General features: G+C 30.5%; 1 protein-coding gene across 1 annotated transcript; it reads left to right on the plus strand.

The window, feature by feature from the left end:
* Nucleotides 1–5,475: 5,475 nt before the first annotated feature.
* On the plus strand, nt 5,476–18,206 carry LOC134680990 (uncharacterized). Its single transcript, XM_063540316.1, has 7 exons — nt 5,476–5,544; nt 12,620–12,715; nt 15,112–15,167; nt 15,996–16,052; nt 16,520–16,640; nt 17,237–17,406; nt 18,072–18,206. Exons 1-7 carry the CDS (start codon nt 5,505–5,507, stop codon nt 18,132–18,134), a joined length of 603 nt encoding a protein of 200 aa, XP_063396386.1. The 5' UTR covers nt 5,476–5,504; the 3' UTR covers nt 18,135–18,206.
* Nucleotides 18,207–22,629: the final 4,423 nt, after the last annotated feature.

The raw sequence follows: 22,629 nt of genomic DNA on the forward strand, positions 1-22,629 counted from the left end.
TCAGTCGTTATATTTTTAATTGCATTTTGTGCAAAAATTTATCAAAAAATCATGTGAGAATATAGTATAAACAAAGATTTGTATAGCTATACAAATCCTATTTAAAGCAATAAGTTTTCGAATAAATCATCAAATATTCATCTTATATGCATACAAAAGATAAAAATTGATACAAAAGATGCCGGATTCTAAGATGAGAAACACCAACAGAGACATATGATACAATATGTATTATATGTTTTATATGTCTCTGACACCACTAATGTACCTTTTTGTTTCCATTACAAGATTTTCTCAAAATTTGTACTTTTACGGCAATTAAATCAAAATTTTGAGGTTACTATAACACATTTTTCAATAAAATGTGACAATAAATGAGTAATTGAAAGTATGAACTTAACTCCATATGGAAGTTTACCGAGTGACTCAATGAAGGTTTCAATAAGGCCAACTGTAAAAGTTAAGTTTAATGAACCGGCATTCAAGAGTAGGTCAAATAGATCCCACCCAGTAAATAATGTACTGTTTCAAAAAGTTTACTTTTTAATTTATACTTTTCTACAGAGTTACTAAGAATCAAGTTTTCTTTAATAGTCCGGATCCAGTATGCAGAAAAGAAGGATAAAAAGGGCCAAGCACTGGCTTGCTCTACCTACTAATATACATGGAAGAGCCCTATTTCAAGGCAAAATATGTTTGTTTATAGTCAATCTCCACTGAGAATATTTGATGTTTGCAATATTTTTGTGAAATAACATAAATGTTAAAATTTTGGTATGTTTGATAGAGGGGGGTCAATTTTTTTGATTTTTTTAAGAGGGGTCATACAAAATAGGTGAAATCTTAAGAAAATGTGTTTGATTTCAAAGTTACCAGATCTCAAGATTATGTAATTTTCAAATTTTAGAACGATATAGTTTGAGTTATTGAACCTTTAATGTCAATTGTTTGCACTTTTAAATCTTTTGCTCAACATATTGAATACTATATGATACTGATATGCAGGGAATCAACTTAGAAATATACAAATATACAAGATGAAAGTTTACTGGGTGACTCAATTGAGGTTTCAATAAGCCCAACTGTAAAAGTTAAGTTTAATGAGCCGGCATTCAAGAGAGAAATGTATAGACGTTACGCGCGATGTTCGTACATCATTGGAAAATCGGTGTAGCTGGCAAGATGCAAGTCCAAAATATATAACTTTGTGATATCATATTCATAGCTATTGTACATATTTTAAAAAATAATGTGTTTTTTTTAAATAAAAACCAAAAAAAAACAGCATGCGACACGCTTCGTTTTTAAAAACCGGCTATGTTTAGGCTGTCCCGCGTAACATATTTTATTTATTGTAACCACTAAACTATGATTTTTGTCTAAACTATTTATTATTTTGAAAAACAGTTTTTTTCATTATTTGACAGAAAGGTTTTTTCGGTCTTTTATCCCTCTTAGATTTTAACGAGAGAAATCTATGTATTACTAAAAAAACTATTACACCATGCAGGGTTTTCGATATCACAAACTAGTCAAAACATTTACTAAATTTTATCATCGATATAAGGACATCATTCGTTAATATAGCTCAACATGCAGACTTCTTATAAATACGTTCAGGTATTTCACATCCAATATTTTATGGAAATATTCTTTATAAAGCACAAAAATGTCAGTATTCACCTCAGAAGCTAACAAAACCTTTATATAGACTTATTAAGAAGGGATATAGTTACGATACTGTTGTCAGGTCATTAAAGATTGCATATTTTGGCGTTAATTATTGATTCACTTATAGGGTCTTTGCATCGGAACTAAACACATTTATTGCTAGTAGTCTGATGTTATTTATGTATTAAAGTCATTTTGTTTATTTTCTTTGGTTACATCTTCTGACATCAGACTCGGGCTTCTCTTGTGCTGAATTTTAATGTGCGTATTGTTATGCGTTTACTTTTCTGCATTGGCTAGGGGTATATGGGGAGGGTTGAGATCTCATAAACATGTTTAACCCCGCCGCATTTTTGCGCCTGTCCAAAGTCAGGAACCTCTGGCCTTTGTTAGTCTTGTATTATTTTTAGTTTTAGTTTCTTGTGTACAATTTAGAGTTTAGTATAGCGTTCATTATCACTGAACTAGTATACATTTTTGTTTAGGGGCCAGCTGAAGATCACCTCCGGTTGCGAGAATTTCTCGCTACATTGAAGACCTTTTGGTTACCTTCTGTTGTTGTCTACTCTATGGTCGGGTTGCTGTCTCTTTGACACATTCCCCATTTCCATTTTCAATATTAAGATCTACAAATAAGTTAAACATGGAAAGAAATCATCCATTTGTCCTCTTTTTTTTTAAATAATAAGAATTGAACCTTTAAGATGATATCACAATTTTTGCAGACATAATTACACAGAGAAGCTAGAAGCAAAGTTGTTCAGCAAATTTTGGATCTAAATGAAGTCAACCTGGCTGATATAGCCAATTAATCCCAAATGCAGAATCCAGTTTCTATAATTTCTATACGGAAATAAAATTGTTCCAACTTGTGCCTTTAAATATTTGATATAGAAAATGAACAGTGTCCGCAAGCATCCTCAGTTTCTAAAAAGTTCACAAAGAAAAAAAAAGTTATGTCTACCTGTAGTTCATGTTTCTTTTTAAATTTTATTGAAAAATAATGTTGTGTGAAGCTGTGTTGACTGTAGCTGTAACAGTTAATTCGTTTCAATAGTAAATTATGTCCTCTGGACTTTTTTCAGACTTAATCATAATTTAATCATAATTTAACTAGGAATATAAATCCCAGGATGAATTTTCCTTGAAAAATAACTCCATATATTTAGTAAAATAGGACTAGTCATTTATTTTTCGGCTAGGAAAATTTAAAGTTGTCCTATCATGACTTGCTTTTCTAGTAAAATTATGACCACGAACTTTGTTACCTTTAGAAAAAAAAATGGAACAAATTTACATTCAGTTAGCCAAAGACAAACACTTTTTATCTGATAAAGGTAATGACATAGATTGACTATCGGTAAACACACCTTATGACAAAGTATAATTTATTTTTTTAGCTGAATATTTATTTGATCTTTAAAAGTCTGTGAAAGCATTTTCCTACGGAAAACGTCCAAACAACCGTATTTTTCTTTGAAAATGAAATAGTGACAACTGTTAAACAATTTAAAAACATATATCAATTAAAAATTCCGTTATTTAATTATGCATTTCTTTCGTTACAAATATTCCTATTAAAATTAAAGAATCTTAGTAAGCCCGCTCACATTCCCCACGCCCCCATATTGTCATTGAACACATAAAATAACTGTAAGATAAAAAAAAAATGAATCATATTTTCCGGTCGATATGCAGATCTAAATCCACAAAGTTTCATGAAATTCTGTTGTGGGGTTTCAGAGGAGTTGCCATGACATGACAAATTGTTGCAGAAGTATATCATGTATATTGAGGCAAATACGCTCAAAAGGACGTAACTCCTAGAAAAAAAACTGAATCATAATTTCCTACATAGTATGTCCTTTTTTTCTACAATCTTTTCTACAAAGTTTCATGAACATCTGTTAATTGTGTGGTTTCAGGGGAGTTACGATGACAAACTGCTTTGAACTGGTTTGGCTTTATAAATATTTTGATCTGAGCGTCACTGCATGATAAGTCTTACGTAGACGAAACGCGCGTCTGGCGTACTTAATTATAATCCTGTTACCTTTGATAACTATTAATGCAGTAATATATTGAAACAAATAAGTTCCAAGTGGCGTAACTCCTAAAAAAATCTGCATAGTATGTCCTTATTATATAAAAAGGTTTCATGAAATAATGCTGTGTGGTTTTAGAGGAGTTACGATGACAAGAATAGGACTGACGGACTGACGGACTGACGGACGGACGATGGAATAACGGATTGACGGATTTAAGGTGGTACCCAACACCTTGACTTAAATCAATTTGGCTCGTTTAATTTTCATAAAATTTTGAATATATATTTACTTTGACCATCTGACAAAAATATAAAAAAATCAAAAAGTTTGAACCAAGCATTTAATCAGAAAAAATACACTTGTTATATAGCAGTTTGACAAACACTAATTGTGATCATTGAGAAGCTTTTTATTCCCTTAACAACACAACGTCATTAAAACGTTTAGCTGATTTTATAGAGTTATCTCCCTGTAGTGTTAGGTACCACCTTAAGGGCATACGATACAGTTACAGGGAAGGTAATGACGTTGCTAACGTAATTTGTTATTTTCGCGACGTCAAACTGTTACATATCGGGAAAAGTTGCATTTTTCGACTGATTTTTATCATTCAAACTGATTTAATTTGGAAACAAGTTCATGGACCCCTATTTTTCAAAACGGCATTTTGTTTCATTTTTCAGGGAGATTATGTGACCCAAATTTTATAAAACTGTAAATAGAAGATTTTTTTAAATTTTGATAAACATGCAGTATAAAATGACTTTTTTCCCTCAATTCATGAACATTTGATAAATATGAGTTATTTCTGATTAAAATATTGCATATTTTTTTAGAATATTTTTAAAATACAGAAATTACCGATTATTTAACAAAAAAACAATTTGTGTTTATCTTTTATAAAAAAAAAAGTTATGTCTTTCTTTCGAAAAAGAAATTACGGCCACAAATCTTAATTTAGAGCAAATTTACAAAATTTCGATCTCATTTTACTCAAAAAGTAGCACATGAAGGTATATTTTTTATAACATATTTGATTTAATCAGGTAAAAAATAGCCTATATGAGTTATTTCTGACTAAAATATTGCATATTTTTTTAGAATATTTATAAAATACAGAAATTACCGATTATTTAACAAAAAAACAATTTGTGTTTATCTTTTATAAAAAAAAGTTATGTCTTTCTTTCGAAAAAGAAATTACGGCCACAAATCTGAATTTTGAGCAAATTACAAAATTTCGACCTCATTTTACTCAAAAAGTAGCACATGAAGTTATATTTTTTATTACATATTTGATTTAATCAGGTAAAAAATAGCCTATATGCAAATTTTCATGAACTTGTAAATACAGGATCAAAACTGTATCGTATGCCCTTAATAACATTATACCCTCCACAACTTCGTTGCGTGGATTATGATAAAGCGCAGGGACGTGCTTGCTAAGGTATGATTGGAAGTATTTCCTATACGAAAATATAGCCTAGGGATATTGCATCAAAAGATTATTGTACAACTGTTTATCAATATTTCCGGAGATTGGATTTTTTAAATTTCCATTGATGTTCTTAAAAAGTGCACTACGAAATAATTGTTGTTTCGGACATACTACAGCAATAACAAAGGTAGGCATATCTAGTCCGTAGTGGTTTATACTTTCAAATTATAGATTTTTGTGATTAGTTGTATTGTATATTTTACTACTGGTAAAAAATCTTGCCAGAACTTACTAATTCAAGCGCAGATTAGACCAAGACAAATTTATGTAAACATTGGCACGTGAAAATGGGAACAGAGGTTTTATTTTTCGTTCCTAATATAATAGGTGAAATGACACGCATTTATTTGACACGTTTTAGAAGGAAAAAAATAGTATATTTTATTTCTTTTACAAGACAAAATCATATTTTTTATAATGCCAGTTTTCACACCCTGAAAATAATTTTCCAAGAGTGAAGAAAACAAGTATCCACCGAAATCAGGCAACATATATTGTTAAAAACCAAGTAAAAACAATACGAAGTGTTTTAAAATTCCAACGTGTCAAACACCACAATAATTCTTATATATATGATGCTTTACATAATAGGGAATACATTGATATGATTGTTTGAGAGAACTTCTGATAGTTTATCTAGACATTGTTGGTTATTTTTGGATAGATGACGTTGACCGAATATCTTTTCTTAACTAATTTAAACAAGATGGTGGTGATAATAACATGCTAGACCTTAAAAATATTTTTTTTCGCAGATTAAAATTATTAAATCAACCAACCAAGATGGCCTCCATGGCTAAAAATAGAACATAGGGGTAAAATGGTGTTTTTGGTTTAATACTCAAAAAACCAAAGCATTAAGAGCAAATCTGACATGGGGAAAATTGTTTATCAGGTCAAGATCTATCTGCCCTGAAATTTTCAGATGAATCGGACAATCATTGTTGGGTTGCTACCCCTAAATTATCATTTAATGTAAATTTTACTGTTTTGGTTTATTATCTTGATTATTATTATAGATAGAGATAAACTGTAAACAGCAATAATTAGTACGGTGACGGAATAGTGAAAAGGCGATTATTAACAGAGTTTAATTTCACTTTAGGGTATACGGCTAAATATTGATATGCATCTAGAGAAATGAGTTTACTTTAATTTTAGACTGGTCTTCAAAAAGTCGTACGGTGCAGTTTTTTTAATTTGCCGTTTTGTTAGCAAAACTGACATGAAATGTGGACTCTACAAGGCATGTAATTTCGGCAATTTTTTTTTAAATCGTTACCAAATATATGTATTCCGTATAGGATTTGAATAGCACGTATAATATGTTATTCATTAAGCAATAAAAGTAACATTATAAGTTTTTTGTTAAATAAATATGAAGATACAAAGTTCTAAAACTTTGGACATTTTGTCGCTTCACCGGATTTCAATACTTTGCAAGAACACACGCATCTTTAAATTATGAACTAATGCATACAACGTGAAAATTCAGCAAATACTCTTTTCAGTGACATAATTTTTTATCATAATAAATTTCACAAAAAGATGTAAAATAGCATTCAAAATATTCACTATTAAAATACAATCTTACTTAATTTCCGGAAAGTCGTGTCAGGTACACATGGTACAGGTGATCTGATATTATAAACCTTATTGATTTTGAACTTCGAGCGCACCATATGTTCGATTACTATATAGCAATTATCACTTGATATTACTTGTATTTGGTCAAAGTTTTGGGTATTAGATATTTTTGTTTGTTGTTTGTTCAATTTTGAGGTTGTGTTTGTTAGGTTTGATTTATTTAAAAGGAATATAAATTATTTAGTTGAAAGTTATTTTTAGAAATTGAGGTCTGGCCTAACCCCTAAAAGATGGCACAACAGTGAAGTTCGTTGAAACTTGGCCCAAGTACTGCAAAGCGGCTGAAACCAAGTTTAATATTAGAAAAATGTGTAATTTGCCAGAAAAGCAGTAATGCAACAGTAGTTTTATTTACACATATCAGAAAATCGCGGTTTATTGCTGCAGCTGGTTAGCGTAAAGATGAATTTACTTAAAGGATTCCTTTTTGACCAATGTACAATAGTCTTTTGTCTAAAAAGGGCGCCGATGTTACAGTTGTAGCATATCCTCCAATTATAGACTAAACCGAATGATATGACCACAGTGTATACTGCCATGAAGAAATGTCTTGACATGTCTAATGATGCTGGACAGGATTACGCTATTCAAACATTTGACCAGCAACTCTATGCAATCGCACAACAGGTCAAATGGTCGAAGCCTGACATTTTTAATCGCCATATTCTCAGGCTTGGTGGTTTCCACAGTTTGTCGTGTTTCTTAGTCTCTATTACTTCGATCAGATACTTTCTGCGTTCTGGAATGTGTTGTTAGAGTTCCATACAGGTATATGTGATCAAACGGACCAATACTCAGACATTAAAACTAGACTGGAAAAGTTGTTTGAAGATCATGTACAGCCTCTTATTGGTCTGTTCAAAGAATGGGGTCACGATGCATCACCTACTTTCAAATATTGGGACATGACATGTTCCTCGTTGCCGTTCAAATTATGTTGTCAAATGTACGAGCAGAACGACAAGGTAATTGGTCGGCAGATTTGATGTCTTCGTCCAAAATGCTGCCTTATTTTTACATTACCAACCGTACAAATTACTCTAGATGGATGCCTGTATATATTCTTGATATGCTCGAACTACCAACAGAGATCGAACCAGCTTTTAAACTAGGGGAGTTTTCTATCAGACAAAAGCAAGGCACATTCAATTGCACATATGGAGTGATATGGGCACTGAACAAGCAAAAATAACTCATTTGAACCAAACCATGATTGACCCCTTTGATATAGATGCAGACCCTCCTTGTCTCATTAATATCTCTACAGGCATGCATGCTACTAGAGAAGTTCAGGATTCTTTGCTTTCTGTAGTAGATGAAGGAGAAAATATGTGCAGAAAATTTGTTAAGAGCGCGCTTTCTTTAGACCTATCCGGAAGCTTCTATAGTCCTATTACCAAGTTCAAATTGAAAACATTTGAAAATATAAACGCTAAGACAACCCTTAAGTGTTAATCTGGCAAAATTATAACTGGCCATATAAATCCAGAAATTGATTTTGGACGTGCTCTGGTTTTAGCTAACATCAGTGATGATGTTACTATTGAAATTATTCTCTCACTTCCACTTGGGCCTATCCCGGTTTCTTTGTTCCATGAGAAAATCGTGTAAATCAGATCTAGTAAACCAGTTTGAAAATGAAGTCTCGCGGTTCTTTCTTTGCCAGATTTTGATCCTTCGTTGACAATTTACATTAGAGATGGTATGGCTATAGTTCAGTGCATGGATGCAAAGAAACATAAAACCTTTGGAGATCTTGCTCTTGCCTATTGCAATTATTTAGCAAGTTGTTTTACAAAAGCACAAAAAGTATACGTAGCTGAAGTTTTTGATCGGTATGATGTAAAACACTCCATTAAGTCAGCTGAAAGAGAGCGGTGTACCAAAGTCACTGCTCATGCAAATGTGTTTCAAGTAATTGAAGGTAGAAATGTCCCCGACTGGAAGAAATTTTTTCTGTTAAAGAAAATAAGCAGGCTCTCATTAATTTTTTTGGTGACTTCCTGGTCAAGTTCATTAAAATCCTCTATTAGTGCTCCCTGGACATTTCAGTGATCTGTACAATTTAGGAGATTCCGACACAGAGACTGCTATATCACGCTCTAGACGGTTTGTGGCAAGACTTTACGACCAAAAGCAGAAATATGCATCCTGCCATCAGGACATTAACAAACTTCGAGTTTAGTTTGCTACAAGCAAGGATTCAAGTCTGGTCAGATTGCCACCCTCTGAAACGGCGCTTCGACAGCATATCCTTAGTGCCTCATTTCAGACCAAAATTTGGCATGCTTCTTGTCTTTCAAACAGTCAGGGGTACTACTTGTACAAGTGTATTTTATTTACTTGAAGAAGTAAAAAAAAATATACATTTATAAGTAAATATATAATGTTTAAATAATCTCCCCTTCATTTTCTTAAAAATTTACTTGTATAAGTAAATTTTTCTTACAATCCAACAAAAATCCTCAAGTTTTGAGATGTAAAATCATGCCTTTAATGATTTTTCCCAGGTTTGCTCAAATTTTTTAATTAAAGTTCAATGTTTCATCTCATTAGTTCAACAAAGAAACTGATTGCGCAAAGATCTTAAGTATTTGCGCAAGGCCTTCAAAAATTGCTCCTTGGGGGCTTGTAAATGAGCAGTGTTCTGAAGATAACAGACAAATGAGATTTTCATTGTCCATGAAATTGCACTGAAATGATTAGTAAAGACATCTGCAAAGAGCAGATAATTTAAAATTCTATTACAGCAAAGAAATCCAAAGATTTCAATAAAAGAAGATAGGATGACTTTTTTACTTCTACAAGTAAAAAAATCTGAATGTCTAAGGGACATAACTCAGCCAATATTTTTTTTACCTATACAAGTAAATAAAATTCACTTGTATAAGTAGCGTACAAATTTACTTATATGTGTATATTTATTTTTACTTCTACAAGTAAATAAAATACACTTGTACAAGTAGTACCCCTGACTGTCAAAACCACCCCTGCCTTCATTATTGGAATAGGGATGGAAATCATTCAAAGATTCATTGCATCCTGTCTACTTTGAAGGAAACATGTCAGCAGATTTTCTTCATGACCTCGTGTGTTCGTGTAAGGGAAAGTCATAATGTAAAAAGTCGTGTGTTTGTGTCGACCAAAACCTTGCATGTACCGACTTATGATCCTGCCAAGGATCAGAATCATGCAAGAACTTTCATACACATGCCCTAACAGACAGTAAGGCTAGCGCATTTGGTGCGATTTGCAAATTGAATGTGCATTTCTGATACCTTTATTAAAAATCTAAAGTTTTCACACAGTTAAATGCAGTTCTAGTAATCCAAAATACGTTTTACAATTGTGTATATGTTCTGCGCTGGGTTGTGTTCCTTGTAATGCATAGTAGAACATATAAAAAGTTTTTTGAAAGCCACATATCAGTCTGTGTTTATAGAGTTTGTTGTCAATTTGGCGTCTACCAACCCTAATCTAAGTGTACAAAACTTATTTGTTTAGCTTATATTGGGTAATAAAAGATATTTATATTAAAGCAGACATGTTTTTTCGTATTTTATATTCATTTATTATAGTTTTGATGCTAGTAATAATGATTGTTTCGAAAACATACTTCTTTTTTAGTTAAAAATCATCCCCCTTTTTTTAAAAGTGTTTCACTTTATCGAAACAGTTTATATTAGGATGATTTTTTAATTTATGGGTGAAAAATTGAATGAAAAAAACAGAACCCATGCGGTTTTGCTAAAAAAATATGCGATAAGGTATTTTAGTTGCTATCTAATATCCATTGCAATTATGTATGGAAAATGGTGTTTGACCTTTGATCTCGATTTCTGAAAAACTGCAACATATTTAGTTTTGACGACCAAATTAATTTTAAAATACATAAATTTTTGATTGGAATGATATATGATACAGCCGTATACCATTTTTGACGATTAAATTTTTAAAATGTTCATTCTGGTCACCGTACTAAATGTTCAGCAAAGTAAGATTTACAAATAAGTCAACATGACTGAATTTGTCAGTTGACCCCTTTAAGAGTTATTGCCCTTTACAGTCAATTTTTAACCATTTTTGGTAAATCTTATTGGTCCACTTTTGTAGAAGATTCAACACAAGAAATGAATATTGATATACAAAAAGTAATGTCCTGTCAAAACATGGAACAAGTTAACAAACTAAAGATTTGGATTAAGAATATTACAAGTAAATTTTATTCAGAACTACTGGAAAATAAAATAAATAGTTTGAACGAAAATAACAAACTTTTTCTTTACAAAAATATTCAAGTCAAACAAGACCAAGAATTTTATCTTTAATATCAAAATTTTGAAACTAGACGTTTATTTACAAAAATTAGAATTAGTGACCATAATTTGCTCATTGAGAAGGGCAGATATCTAAAATAACCTCGAGACAATAGAACATGTCCAACTTGTAAAACCTTAGAAGATGAAAATCACTTTCTCCTCCACTGTCAAATTAATAACGTTTTATGTATAAAACTTTTTAATGACATGGCAATAGATAATCCTATGTTTCCAAATCTATCTGATACACAAAAACTAGTAGACCTACTAAATCCTTCTAATATAAACCAAGTGAAAAAAACAGGTTCCTTTATAAAACAGTCCTAATAGCTGAGGACAGGGGACTCTTAGAGTTAGTTTTGCTTGTGTGTATATATAGATATGTGTTATTCAACTCAGTTATTTTATTGTTGTTGTTACTTTTGTTTATGTCACAAGTATAATGTTACTTATATATGACAAATAAAAATTATTATAGTAATCTTTTACGAAAAATCTTCTCTGAAACTACTGGACCAAATAAATCCAAACTTGGCCACAATCATTTTTTGGGTATTTAGTTTAAAAAATGTGTCCGGTGAACTGGCCATCCATCCAAAATGGCCGCCTCAGCTATAAATAGGGGTAAAATGCAGTTTTTGGCTTATAACACAAAAACCAAAGCATTTAGACATGTTAGAGCAAATTTGACTGGGGTAAAATTGTTATCAGGACAAGATCTATCTGCACTCAAATTTTCATATGAATCTGACAACCCGTTGTTGGGTTGCTGCCCCATAATTGGTAATTTTAAGGAAATTTGCTGTTTTTGGTAATATCTGGAATACTATTATAGATAGAGAAAACCTGTAAACAGCAATAATGTTCAAAAAAGTAAGATTTACAAATAAGTCAACATGACTGAAATGGGTAATTGACCCCCTAAGGAGTTATCATGGTTATTGTCCTTTATAGTCAACTTTTTACAATTTTCATAAAATTTGTAAATTTTTACTAACATATTCCACTGAAACTACTGGGCCAAGTTCATTATAGATAATAATTGTAAGCAGCAAGAATGTTCAGTAAAGGAAGATGTACAAATACATCACCATCACCAAAACACAATTTTGTCATGAATCGATCTGCTTCTTTTGTTTAATATTCACATATACCAAGGTGAGCGACCCAGGCTCTTTAGAGCCTCTAGTTTAGAAATCTTAACAGTTATTGAATGTATAGACATATTCTTTCTTTGTTTAACTATATATATAACATGAATGGTATCACAAACTGTAACATTTCTTGACAGATAGGCATAGTAAGCATTATAAGCGATACAGTTAGATATATAGATAAAACCAATTAAATGCAGTTATTAAAATAACCCCAGCATGTGCAGTGTTTTAAATGTTTTTGCAAATTCTAGATTTTCATTAATTTTATATTTTTTGCAGGTTACTTTAGATTAGCTTTACTATGTGCCAGTTTATGGTTCTACAGTAACCCTGTCTGGTTCCTTTCCCTATACGGCCTGTCAGCATTTTTAGATGGTAAGCAAACAAAATTACTCAGAGCCTCAGACTCTATATTTGGCTCCAACACAAAACATCATAATGAAATCAATCTTCATTGTTGAGAGCTTTATCTGCTATCTATTTAAAGTTGTTTAGAAAATATATAGACAAAATATAATAATCAAATAAAACTTAAAGAAAAGCAATTAACATTGAATGCAACTAAACATAAATCCTTATCATTGACACCATAAAAGTACATGTAATTGAAATGTAATTCAAAAGTAATTGAGCATTATTTGCTTTTTCATTGTAATTAATTAAATTAACGTTACATGCAATTAAAAATGCTCAATTACACATTACATTCAATTACATGGAAAATTGTAATGCATTACACTTAATTACCTTACATTTTTGATTAGCGCATCCCTGACTATAACTTTCATCGACTTTCGTAAATGCTATTAATACAATTGTTGAACAATGGGCAGAAATACATTAACTTGATTATTCTCAGACTGTCATTGTAAAATTAGTAAAAGCATCATAGAAATGAGGCTATAATTATTTTTTACAGTATTCAAGGTGGTACCCAACACTTTCACTAAAATTAATTTGGCTCGTTTAATTTTCATAATTTTTTGACACAGTCTTAACCTTTGACCCTTTGAAAAGAATATAAGAATTTTAAAAAATTTGAACCAACCACTTGATCAGAAAAATTACACTGGTTATATAGCAGTTTGAACAACACTAATTTTGATAATTGAGAAGCTTAAGATTCCATTAATATTGAAAACACAGCATTATTAAAACGTTTAGCTGATTTTACAGAGTTATCTCCCTGTAGTGTTAGGTGCCACCTTAAAAAAATTATATGAACTCTAGAAGTTATGAAGAAGTTTAAACAAAAAAGGAAAATTGATCTTTCATTAAACCTGTATGGCAACCTGTTTTAATAGTTTTGTTTTTGGTCTGTAATTGTGTTATTATGTTACTATCTCATGTTTTTCCATTTAAAATAAACCAGAACCATGATAAAAATAATCTTAAAGATTCTTGTCTGGCAGCTAGGTTTTAAAATTATGAAAGATGTATAAAGTAAAAACACAAAAATACCGAACTCCGAGGAAAATTCAAAAGGAAAATCCAAAATCAAAAGGCAAAATCAAAAGTCCAAACACATCAAACGAATGGATAACAACTGTCATATTTCTGACTTGGTACAGACATTTTCTAATGTAGAAAATGGTGGATTGAACCTGGTTTTATAACTAGCTAAACCTCTCACTTGTATGACAGTCGCATCAAATTCCATTACATTGTCAACGATGTATGAACAAAACAAACATACTCAAAGAGTAAAAATGTCAAAAATAGGGGTACAGCAGTCATTATTGTGTTATCATCTTAACATCACTATAAAAACAACAAATGTAACGAAGAATCACAAAAAGTCATACATCAAATTTAACATACTCATTTTGCTTTTCTTGTACCACTTACTTTATGTACATAAAGTCTACCCGTGAAGGAAAGAAGGTTTTCATTGCTGGTGTAAAAATGCGCGTTTGAAATTCGTACAGGTAGACATAAAAATAATTTTGTCGTTAAAAGTATGAACAAAACAAAAATACTTGCATCACTATAAAAACAACAAATGTAACGAAGAATCACAAAAAGGCATACATCAAATTTAACATACTCATTTTGCTTTTCTTGTACCACTTAATTTATGTATATAAAGTCTACCCGTAAAGGAAAGAAGGTTTCCATTGCTGGTGTAAAAATGCGCGTTTGAAATTCGTACAGGTAGACATAAAAATAATTTTGTCGTTAAAAGTATGAACAAAACAAACATACTTGCATCACTATAAAAACAACAAATGTAACGAAGAAGCACAAAAAGGCATACATCAAATTTAATATACTCATTTTGCTTTTCTTATACCACTTAATTTATCTATATAAAGGCTACCCGGAAAGAATAGAAGGTTTTCATAGCTGGTGTAAAATTGCGCGTTTGAAATTCGCACAGGTAGACATAAAAATAATTGTGTCGTTCAAAGTATGAAGGTATACATACATGCATAGTCAAGTTGATATAACAAACAACAGACTCAACAGTAAATGTAATAAAAATAAATTAATAAGGTGTGGTTCAAAGTATGATGGGATACATACGTACAGTATCACGTCAAATGTATAAGATAAAAAACAGACTTAACAGAAATTTTAAAGTATTTTAATGAATGAAATAATTTTATCATTCATAGTATGTAAAAATCCATAAGTAAGAGTAATTTAAGTAAATGAAATAATTATGTCGTTCAAAGCATGATGTTTTTATATAACCACAGAGTCAATGTATGTTAAATTCAAATATGAAATTCTGTTTTCTTGTACCAGAAGAATTATATATTTTACAGGCTTTGATGGTTATTTTGCCAGGAAATTGAACCAGACATCTGTATTTGGTGCATGGGTAGGTGAGAATTGGGAATAAATATATTCAGGGTTAGATCTACTGGAATTAGCAAAATTGGAGGAGATGATAAAAAAATTTTATAAATGATAGAAAAAAGTTCTTGCAAAATGTATCTGATATTTCATTTTTGTCTAAAAATTTATAATTTCAAACTTAATGGCACAAGTTTTGCCTAAAAAAAAATGAGTTTAATGTATGTTGGCTAGGAAAAAGACTGTTGGAGGACTGTTCATTCATTATTGCACAACAGATTTTCTAGCTAGGAAAAGAATAATAAGACATGGAATTAATTCCCGGGAATTCAAGGAAAATAACCATAGTATAAGTTGTCTAATTGGTTTCATTAATACAATTTCTGCTCCGATAATCATGGATCAGGTTACTGGAGTAATTCTTTTCTCTGGTATTAGTGAATGCATTTTGTCTGTACACCCTCTTCAATGATAAACACATGGCAAACACCATGCTATGTTTCCCTAAGTTATTCACAATTTTGCTCCAAACTGCCAATTAAGCATTTTGATTGGTTAATTATGCTATTTTTATAACCACAAGGTAATAGACAAGAAGTAAAAAAAAAACATACCAGAGATCACACATCAACACATCTTCTCTGAAAGACAAAAGTCACTAAAATACAGCCACTGGTGTTGTTTCTTATTTTACTCAGACACACATCCATTTGATACCATCCAGTTGGCACTCATCCCCAATGTCTTGTTGGATTGCTGTCTCATTAAAATATTTACACTTTCTTAAATCATTTCATGTATATATGAATACTTTTACATACTTATTTTATGTTTACTTTTTTTCTAATTTTAGTTTGATGTGGTTATAGACAACATCAGTAGAGGATTTCTATGGTGCTTACTTTACAAGGTAATAATTCGTGCTATTATAAAAAAGAAGATTTGGTATGATTGCCAATGAGACAACTGTCCACAAGAGACCAAAATGACACAGACATTAACAACTATAATATGTAGTTGAAAATTGGCATCATGAAGTAAGCCAAGAATTCAACATTTGTATGGAGAAAAATAGAAGTAAAGTTTTGGGAATTGTGTTGTTGTTAAAGTTATGGTTTAATTGGTTTTTCAAATTAGTTGTCTCATATTGACAGTGTGTTTCATGATTATATGACTTTTTTGGTTTGTTGTCCCCCATGTCTGACATTGCACAGGGCACAGTTCACTGGAGACGTCTGTTCTGTCCTTTTAGCACTCTTTTGTGTACAATTCTTGTCAGATTTTTATTTAACTACTATAGAATTATAATATTTTTCTTTAGATAAAATTTGTTTAGTTATATTAACATTTTCATTTATTTGTTTACTTTCTTTGTAGTGGGGTTATGGTGTTATTCTGATTGAATGGCTGACATTTGTGTGTACTCATAAAAGGGGAGCTAACTGGAGGATACCAGATGAAAGTTTTCCATTACTTTGTAAACTTGTTATGCAGAATTGTAAGAAGATGCTGCTAAGTTTTTGTTTGATTTAGAACTATTTATATACATGAAACCTCAAATATGTTATTGCTGTTTTATCACAATATCAGATTTGTCAATAATTTGTTTTCTCCAAAATATAAAATTGGCAGCAAATTGTACATTAGTCATGTAAATAAAAAAAAGTGTATGTATGGTAAATAAATATCACTTCTGCAGATCACTATATGACCTGCTGTTGTGAAGTATGGACAAATAAAATAATATTTGCTAATAATTCTTATTTATGATAATAACTGATATATGCCTTTTTCAACGTTAATTAATTAATGATTAGATAAACAAAGAATATGGGGTATCCCATCCAAGTCAGACATAAAATCAGTACATGCACAGAAACTTAAAACACCAAATCCACTCAAAAAAAGAAACAGCACTTTTATTGTTTTTCTTCATTTCAAAGTCAAAGCCTTTAAAACAGAGCACAAAAACTCTCATTATACTGCAAGTTTAAGACACACCATAGTGCCTGCTTATGCTGCATTCTTTGCAATAGATTATTTGTATAGACTTAGTAAGATGTAACAAAGAAACATTGGTATATTTTATTTCAGGTTTTAAGTCACCCCTAGGTATAATAGCTTTGACAGGGGTCCATTGTTTACCTGTTTGGTTGTATGCCTGTGATTCTAATTTCTTGACTGACCTTGGCCTTCACTTGTGGTTACAATACACAGGTTCTGCAGTATTGGTTGTAGGCAGGTTATTGGCTTTAAGGGTTGAGGTAAGTTTGAACCAACTTATATGTCAAAATTATTTATAATTTACCTTGACCTCAAGGTAAATGTATTTTATGCAGAATCCAAATAAAACAGTAAAATAGCGATGAATAGCCACTAAAATGATGATAACAAACCAAAGAAATTGTGCCTGATACAAAACTTCTTATGCATATTTGTATTTAAAATCTCTTAAGGTAAGAAAAAGTTAAAAAAATATCTTTAACTCTTTTTAAAAGAAATTGTATGAGTAGGAAGGAATTGAAATGCAGTGTATTTATAGTCCAATGAGATAACAACCAAACAAAACAAAGCACCAAGGATATTTTAATGTTATATATAAAGAACTTGATCATCATTCAATAAAGAAACTATTTTTGTGAAATAATCAACTTTGACTATCAATTTACAAGTACAAATAAAGTTGTGTCTTCACTCTTGAAACTAATTACATCAGGTTGTGTTTGTACACAAAAGTATAACTGAAATGAATTTTTGTTTAAACAAATAATGAAATTTTTTGCATTTTATTGTAACATAAAACAAACCAGTGAAGTATAGTTAAATAATACAGTCATTCTAAATATTGCAGGAAATATCTGCTGCTAAAGTTAATTGCAAGCAACAATCACTCAGTCAAACTAATCATGTCATATTGTTTTTGTTACAGATATTTTACATAATGACACATATCAGAACTATGCTTGACGAAACAGCCTCCACTGCAGATTAAATGTTGTTGTAATTTGCATTTGTTTTTAAGTCACAACGAAGCAAAAAAATGTACAAAATATGTTGCTGCCAAAAGTTTGTATTTTAACCTTTTTCCTTTGCATTTATACAAAATTTTTAATTATAATAATAGGAAGGAAATCACTGCCTTGTTTATGTACCGATATTTTTAACAGGGTAATGAAAATGATATTTGAAATTATTTTTTCTTGCTATGCTTATTTGGTACTTAAAAATATTTTTTTCTGGCTATGATCGGCAACTATTTTTTTATACTCTACCTCATAACTGAAAACCAAATCAAGATGTTTCCTGACATGAAAAAGGAATGGCATTCATTTTAATATCTTTCTCTTATTCTGTGTGCATATAAAGGTGATTTTTTTTAAGGTTTTCTGTCTTTCAATGATTTTATTGTGTATAGAAAACATGAAATATTTAATTATTTTATTTACTGTTTTTTTAAAAGTTTGAATACAAGCCTTTAGAAAATGTGTATATTGTACATTCTAATGCAATATGTATGTAATAATTTCTTTCTTTGGATAAACTAGAGCATCAAATCCAAAATTTATAGGTTTTGAAAGCAAGGAGTAAAATAATGATGAAAAGTTATTTTTATAAATGGCAAAATCATTTTTATTAGTCTATTGTTTGTTAAGTATTGGTGAATGAACCTTTGAAAATATTCCACTGATATTTATAAATGTCAGAAAATTTTGTAATATGATTAATGTTCCTAATAAAAAAATATTCATTTTTATATTTAGTATGTTATATTTACTTATTTTGTAGTAGATATTTATCATTGCTTTTTATGTTTATTTTTTTTTATATTAGATATATAAATGATATGTTATAATATTATTTTAACAATTATCATCTTTTAACTGTATTTTAAATTCCACCATTGTGATGCTGAAAAATGAGAATAAGACTTGGATGGAGAGTTGTCTCATTGGCACTCATATCACCTCTTCTAATAACAGTAATTTGTTGTAGAAGCATGATAAAGCAACCCTTCATTTGGTTGTCAACATCAACATTTAGGTTGTCTGTTGTTTATAAGTTTTAATTGGCATCAATAGCTTTGTAAAACCTTCATGTGATTTTATGAAACTTGTACTTTTTGTGTACTGAAGCTTATCTTTTTATCAAAGTTTATTTTTTTCTTTGATCATTGTTTCCTATTTAACTGTTTAAAGAACTTAGGGTTATTTTTCAGTTCACATTTAAATACAGTCTGGATTTTTTTATGTAGACATTGATAAATTTGTCCAACCATCATGGAATATTATGAAACTTGGGACAAAAGCTCCTGCTAGATCAAGAAATAGCATCTTGATAAAAAAGATTTTTTTCTTTAAATTTACTGATAAATTGAATTAGTTTTTTTTTGGCACTTAATAAGCACTTTTCATACAGCAACAATAGCAGACAAGAATTGTGAGACACATGACTCTGTGGAACCCTTGACAAGTTCTCTTAGTTAATGGGCAATTATAAACAGGAGGCATACAATATGTAATTTGTCTTTCTTGATATTGTGATATTTACTTATATGTATACCATATGAACTTAAATGTTTAAATCAAAAAGTATTTTAAAGGGCATTCCTACCTTCATAATCTTTATTTGTATGGTAAAAAGGCTTATTGCAGGATGATAATATTTTAATAATTCTTTTATTTTAACTATGCACACACACATAGGATTTAAAGAGGTGATACCTAGATCCCTTAGGAAGCATTTTTTGTTTTTGTTTGTTTGTACATATATTATATGATCACTAAGGAAATGTCACATTTGTGATTAAATTTGTAATTTTTCTAATCAGATTTTTTTATATTTACATTGATATTTCTATACATGAATCTTAATATTTATAAATATCTTGATTTTTAAATGTTTATATGTGTTATATTGTAAGGAAAAAGATACTTTTCATGAAATCGGTAATTTTTGTTTATGAGAAATTTCTGCATATTTATATTCATATTCATATGTGAACTATATTTAACATGTTTAAAACATTCCATAATTTTTATGTGATTTTAATCAGTTATTTACCATTGTTGCTTTAAAATGAAGAATTTTATTGAATAAAATAGAAAATGAGTATATTTGATAATTTTCCTATTTGTTTGTTTTATTGTTTGCCAGTTTTATTGTTCACTACTTTTTGATTTTGCCATGTGATTATGGACTTTCCAAATTGATTTTCCTCTGAGTTCAGTATTTTTGTGATTTTACTTTTTACATAACATGGAAACATCATATTATACGCCATTAAACAAAATTGTCTATTACTTTAAATTCAGAAATTATTGCATGTATTTATCATTGCTATTTTGTCATTTGAGACTTAAATGCGATTTTAGTTTTTTCGATGTTGACAAAAATCATGTTTAATTCATATAAAATATTTCAAAATGCAAGTTAAAATTATTGTGTTTACAACTCTGTCGCATTTTTTGCAAAAATAAAAACCTTGCATTAATTTCTGAATTTACAGTAATTATAAAACTGTAACTCTCAAAATTGACCTGAGTATGGTTGTAATGGGGATAACACAGGTATAATATTTTTTATACCCCTATTTACAGAAAACAATGAGATATGATTTGTTTAGTTTAAAACACTAAAAGCAGAACATAGAAGTAAAATTTGCTGTTACCAGTCAGTCAAATAAGCTATAAAAACATTACTGATGTATCGTTGGCTTGCAAGTCAATAACCTAAATCATTTTAATCCATAATTAATTTGGCTCGTTTAATTTTCATAAAAATTTGTCAAATTTAACAAAAATTTAAAAATTTAAAAACTTTGAAGCAACTGCTTTGTCAGAAAAATTACACTGGTTATATAGCAATTTGATAAACACCAATTTTGATCTTAGAGAAGCTTAATATTCCTTTTACAGCACAACGTAATTAAAACTTTTAGCAGACTTTACAGAGTTATCTCCCTGTAGTGTTAGGTACCACCTTAAGACAATTGATATTTTCCAATCGTTGTTATCACAATATCTTCCACCTTTCCCCTAAATGTGACCTAACAAATTAGTCTGATCACAGAGTTTGAACTTGCATGAGCAACACCATAGGCGCCACATGCATGTTGAACAGGAACTGCTTTCCCTACCGGAGCACCCCAGATCATCCCTGGTTTTGACAGGATTCATGCTGCTCAATATTTTGATTTCCATGTTGTTTTTTATTGAGCATCCTACTTTTGTTGCAGAAAGCTTGCCATAGAGATATTGTTAAGAGGTTGGAGGTGTTAGCTAACTTCTTTAAGGCTTTATATTTTAGAAGGTAGAAGACCTGGATACTTCATATTTTTAAGGAATAACAATACTTAACTGCAGTTTTAGAGTTATATAATTAAAATTGATGGTGGGTCTACAGTACTGGTATTTCGAAGCAACTGCTTTGTCAGAAAAATTACACTGGTTATATAGCAATTTGATAAACACCAATTTTGATCTTAGAGAAGCTTAATATTCCTTTTACAGCACAACGTAATTAAAACTTTTAGCAGACTTTACAGAGTTATCTCCCTGTAGTGTTAGGTACCACCTTAAGACAATTGATATTTTCCAATCGTTGTTATCACAATATCTTCCACCTTTCCCCTAAATGTGACCTAACAAATTAGTCTGATCACAGAGTTTGAACTTGCATGAGCAACACCATAGGCGCCACATGCATGTTGAACAGGAACTGCTTTCCCTACCGGAGCACCCCAGATCATCCCTGGTTTTGACAGGATTCATGCTGCTCAATATTTTGATTTCCATGTTGTTTTTTATTGAGCATCCGACTTTTGTTGCAGAAAGCTTGCCATAGAGATATTGTTAAGAGGTTGGAGGTGTTAGCTAACTTCTTTAAGGCTTTATATTTTAGAAGGTAGAAGACCTGGATACGTCATATTTTTAAGGAATAACAATACTTAACTGCAGTTTTAGAGTTATATAATTAAAATTGATGGTGGGTCTACAGTACTGGTATTTCGATTCAAATGCATTACAAAAAAAGAAAATATGTTAGAGCTTGAAAAAATGTATAGATTATTATTTGAAGAAGAAGAAAAAAAATGTGAAACTTCATGTATGATTTTGGCTAATAAAAAAGTCTTGACTAATCTGATTCAATCATGAGGTTTTACAAATGAAAACTTACCAACTAAAGGTTTTTTGGTTACTTCTACGATTAAAAACAGCGATTTTTTTGTAGGTGTTGTTTTATTTTCGATGATATTGTAGTAAACTAATCGAATATTTCTTGATCCAATGAATTCAAAATGTCCCCCTTAGTTACGACTTGTAAACTGTGGATTTGATGGTAACTATTATCCAATGAAAAAAGTGTGACTTAAATTTTTTTTATTAGAATTGTATTAAGGGCATACGATACAGTTACAGGGAAGGTAATGACGTTGCTAACGTAATTTGTTATTTTCGCGACGTCAAACTGTGACATATCGGGAAAAG

This window comes from Mytilus trossulus, chromosome 8, assembly GCF_036588685.1.
Source record: "Mytilus trossulus isolate FHL-02 chromosome 8, PNRI_Mtr1.1.1.hap1, whole genome shotgun sequence".
Classification (NCBI taxonomy): Eukaryota; Metazoa; Mollusca; class Bivalvia; order Mytilida; family Mytilidae; genus Mytilus; species Mytilus trossulus.

Excerpts from the sequence above, each read along its gene's own strand:
- LOC134680990 (XM_063540316.1), top strand. The coding sequence starts at position 5,505 with ATGGGAACAGAGGTTTTATTTTTCGTTCCTAATATAATAG. Across the intron at positions 16,641-17,236 it reads TAAACTTGTTATGCAGAATT|GTTTTAAGTCACCCCTAGGT; the intron begins GTAAGAAGATGC and ends ATTTTATTTCAG. Across the intron at positions 17,407-18,071 it reads TATTGGCTTTAAGGGTTGAG|ATATTTTACATAATGACACA; the intron begins GTAAGTTTGAAC and ends TTTTTGTTACAG.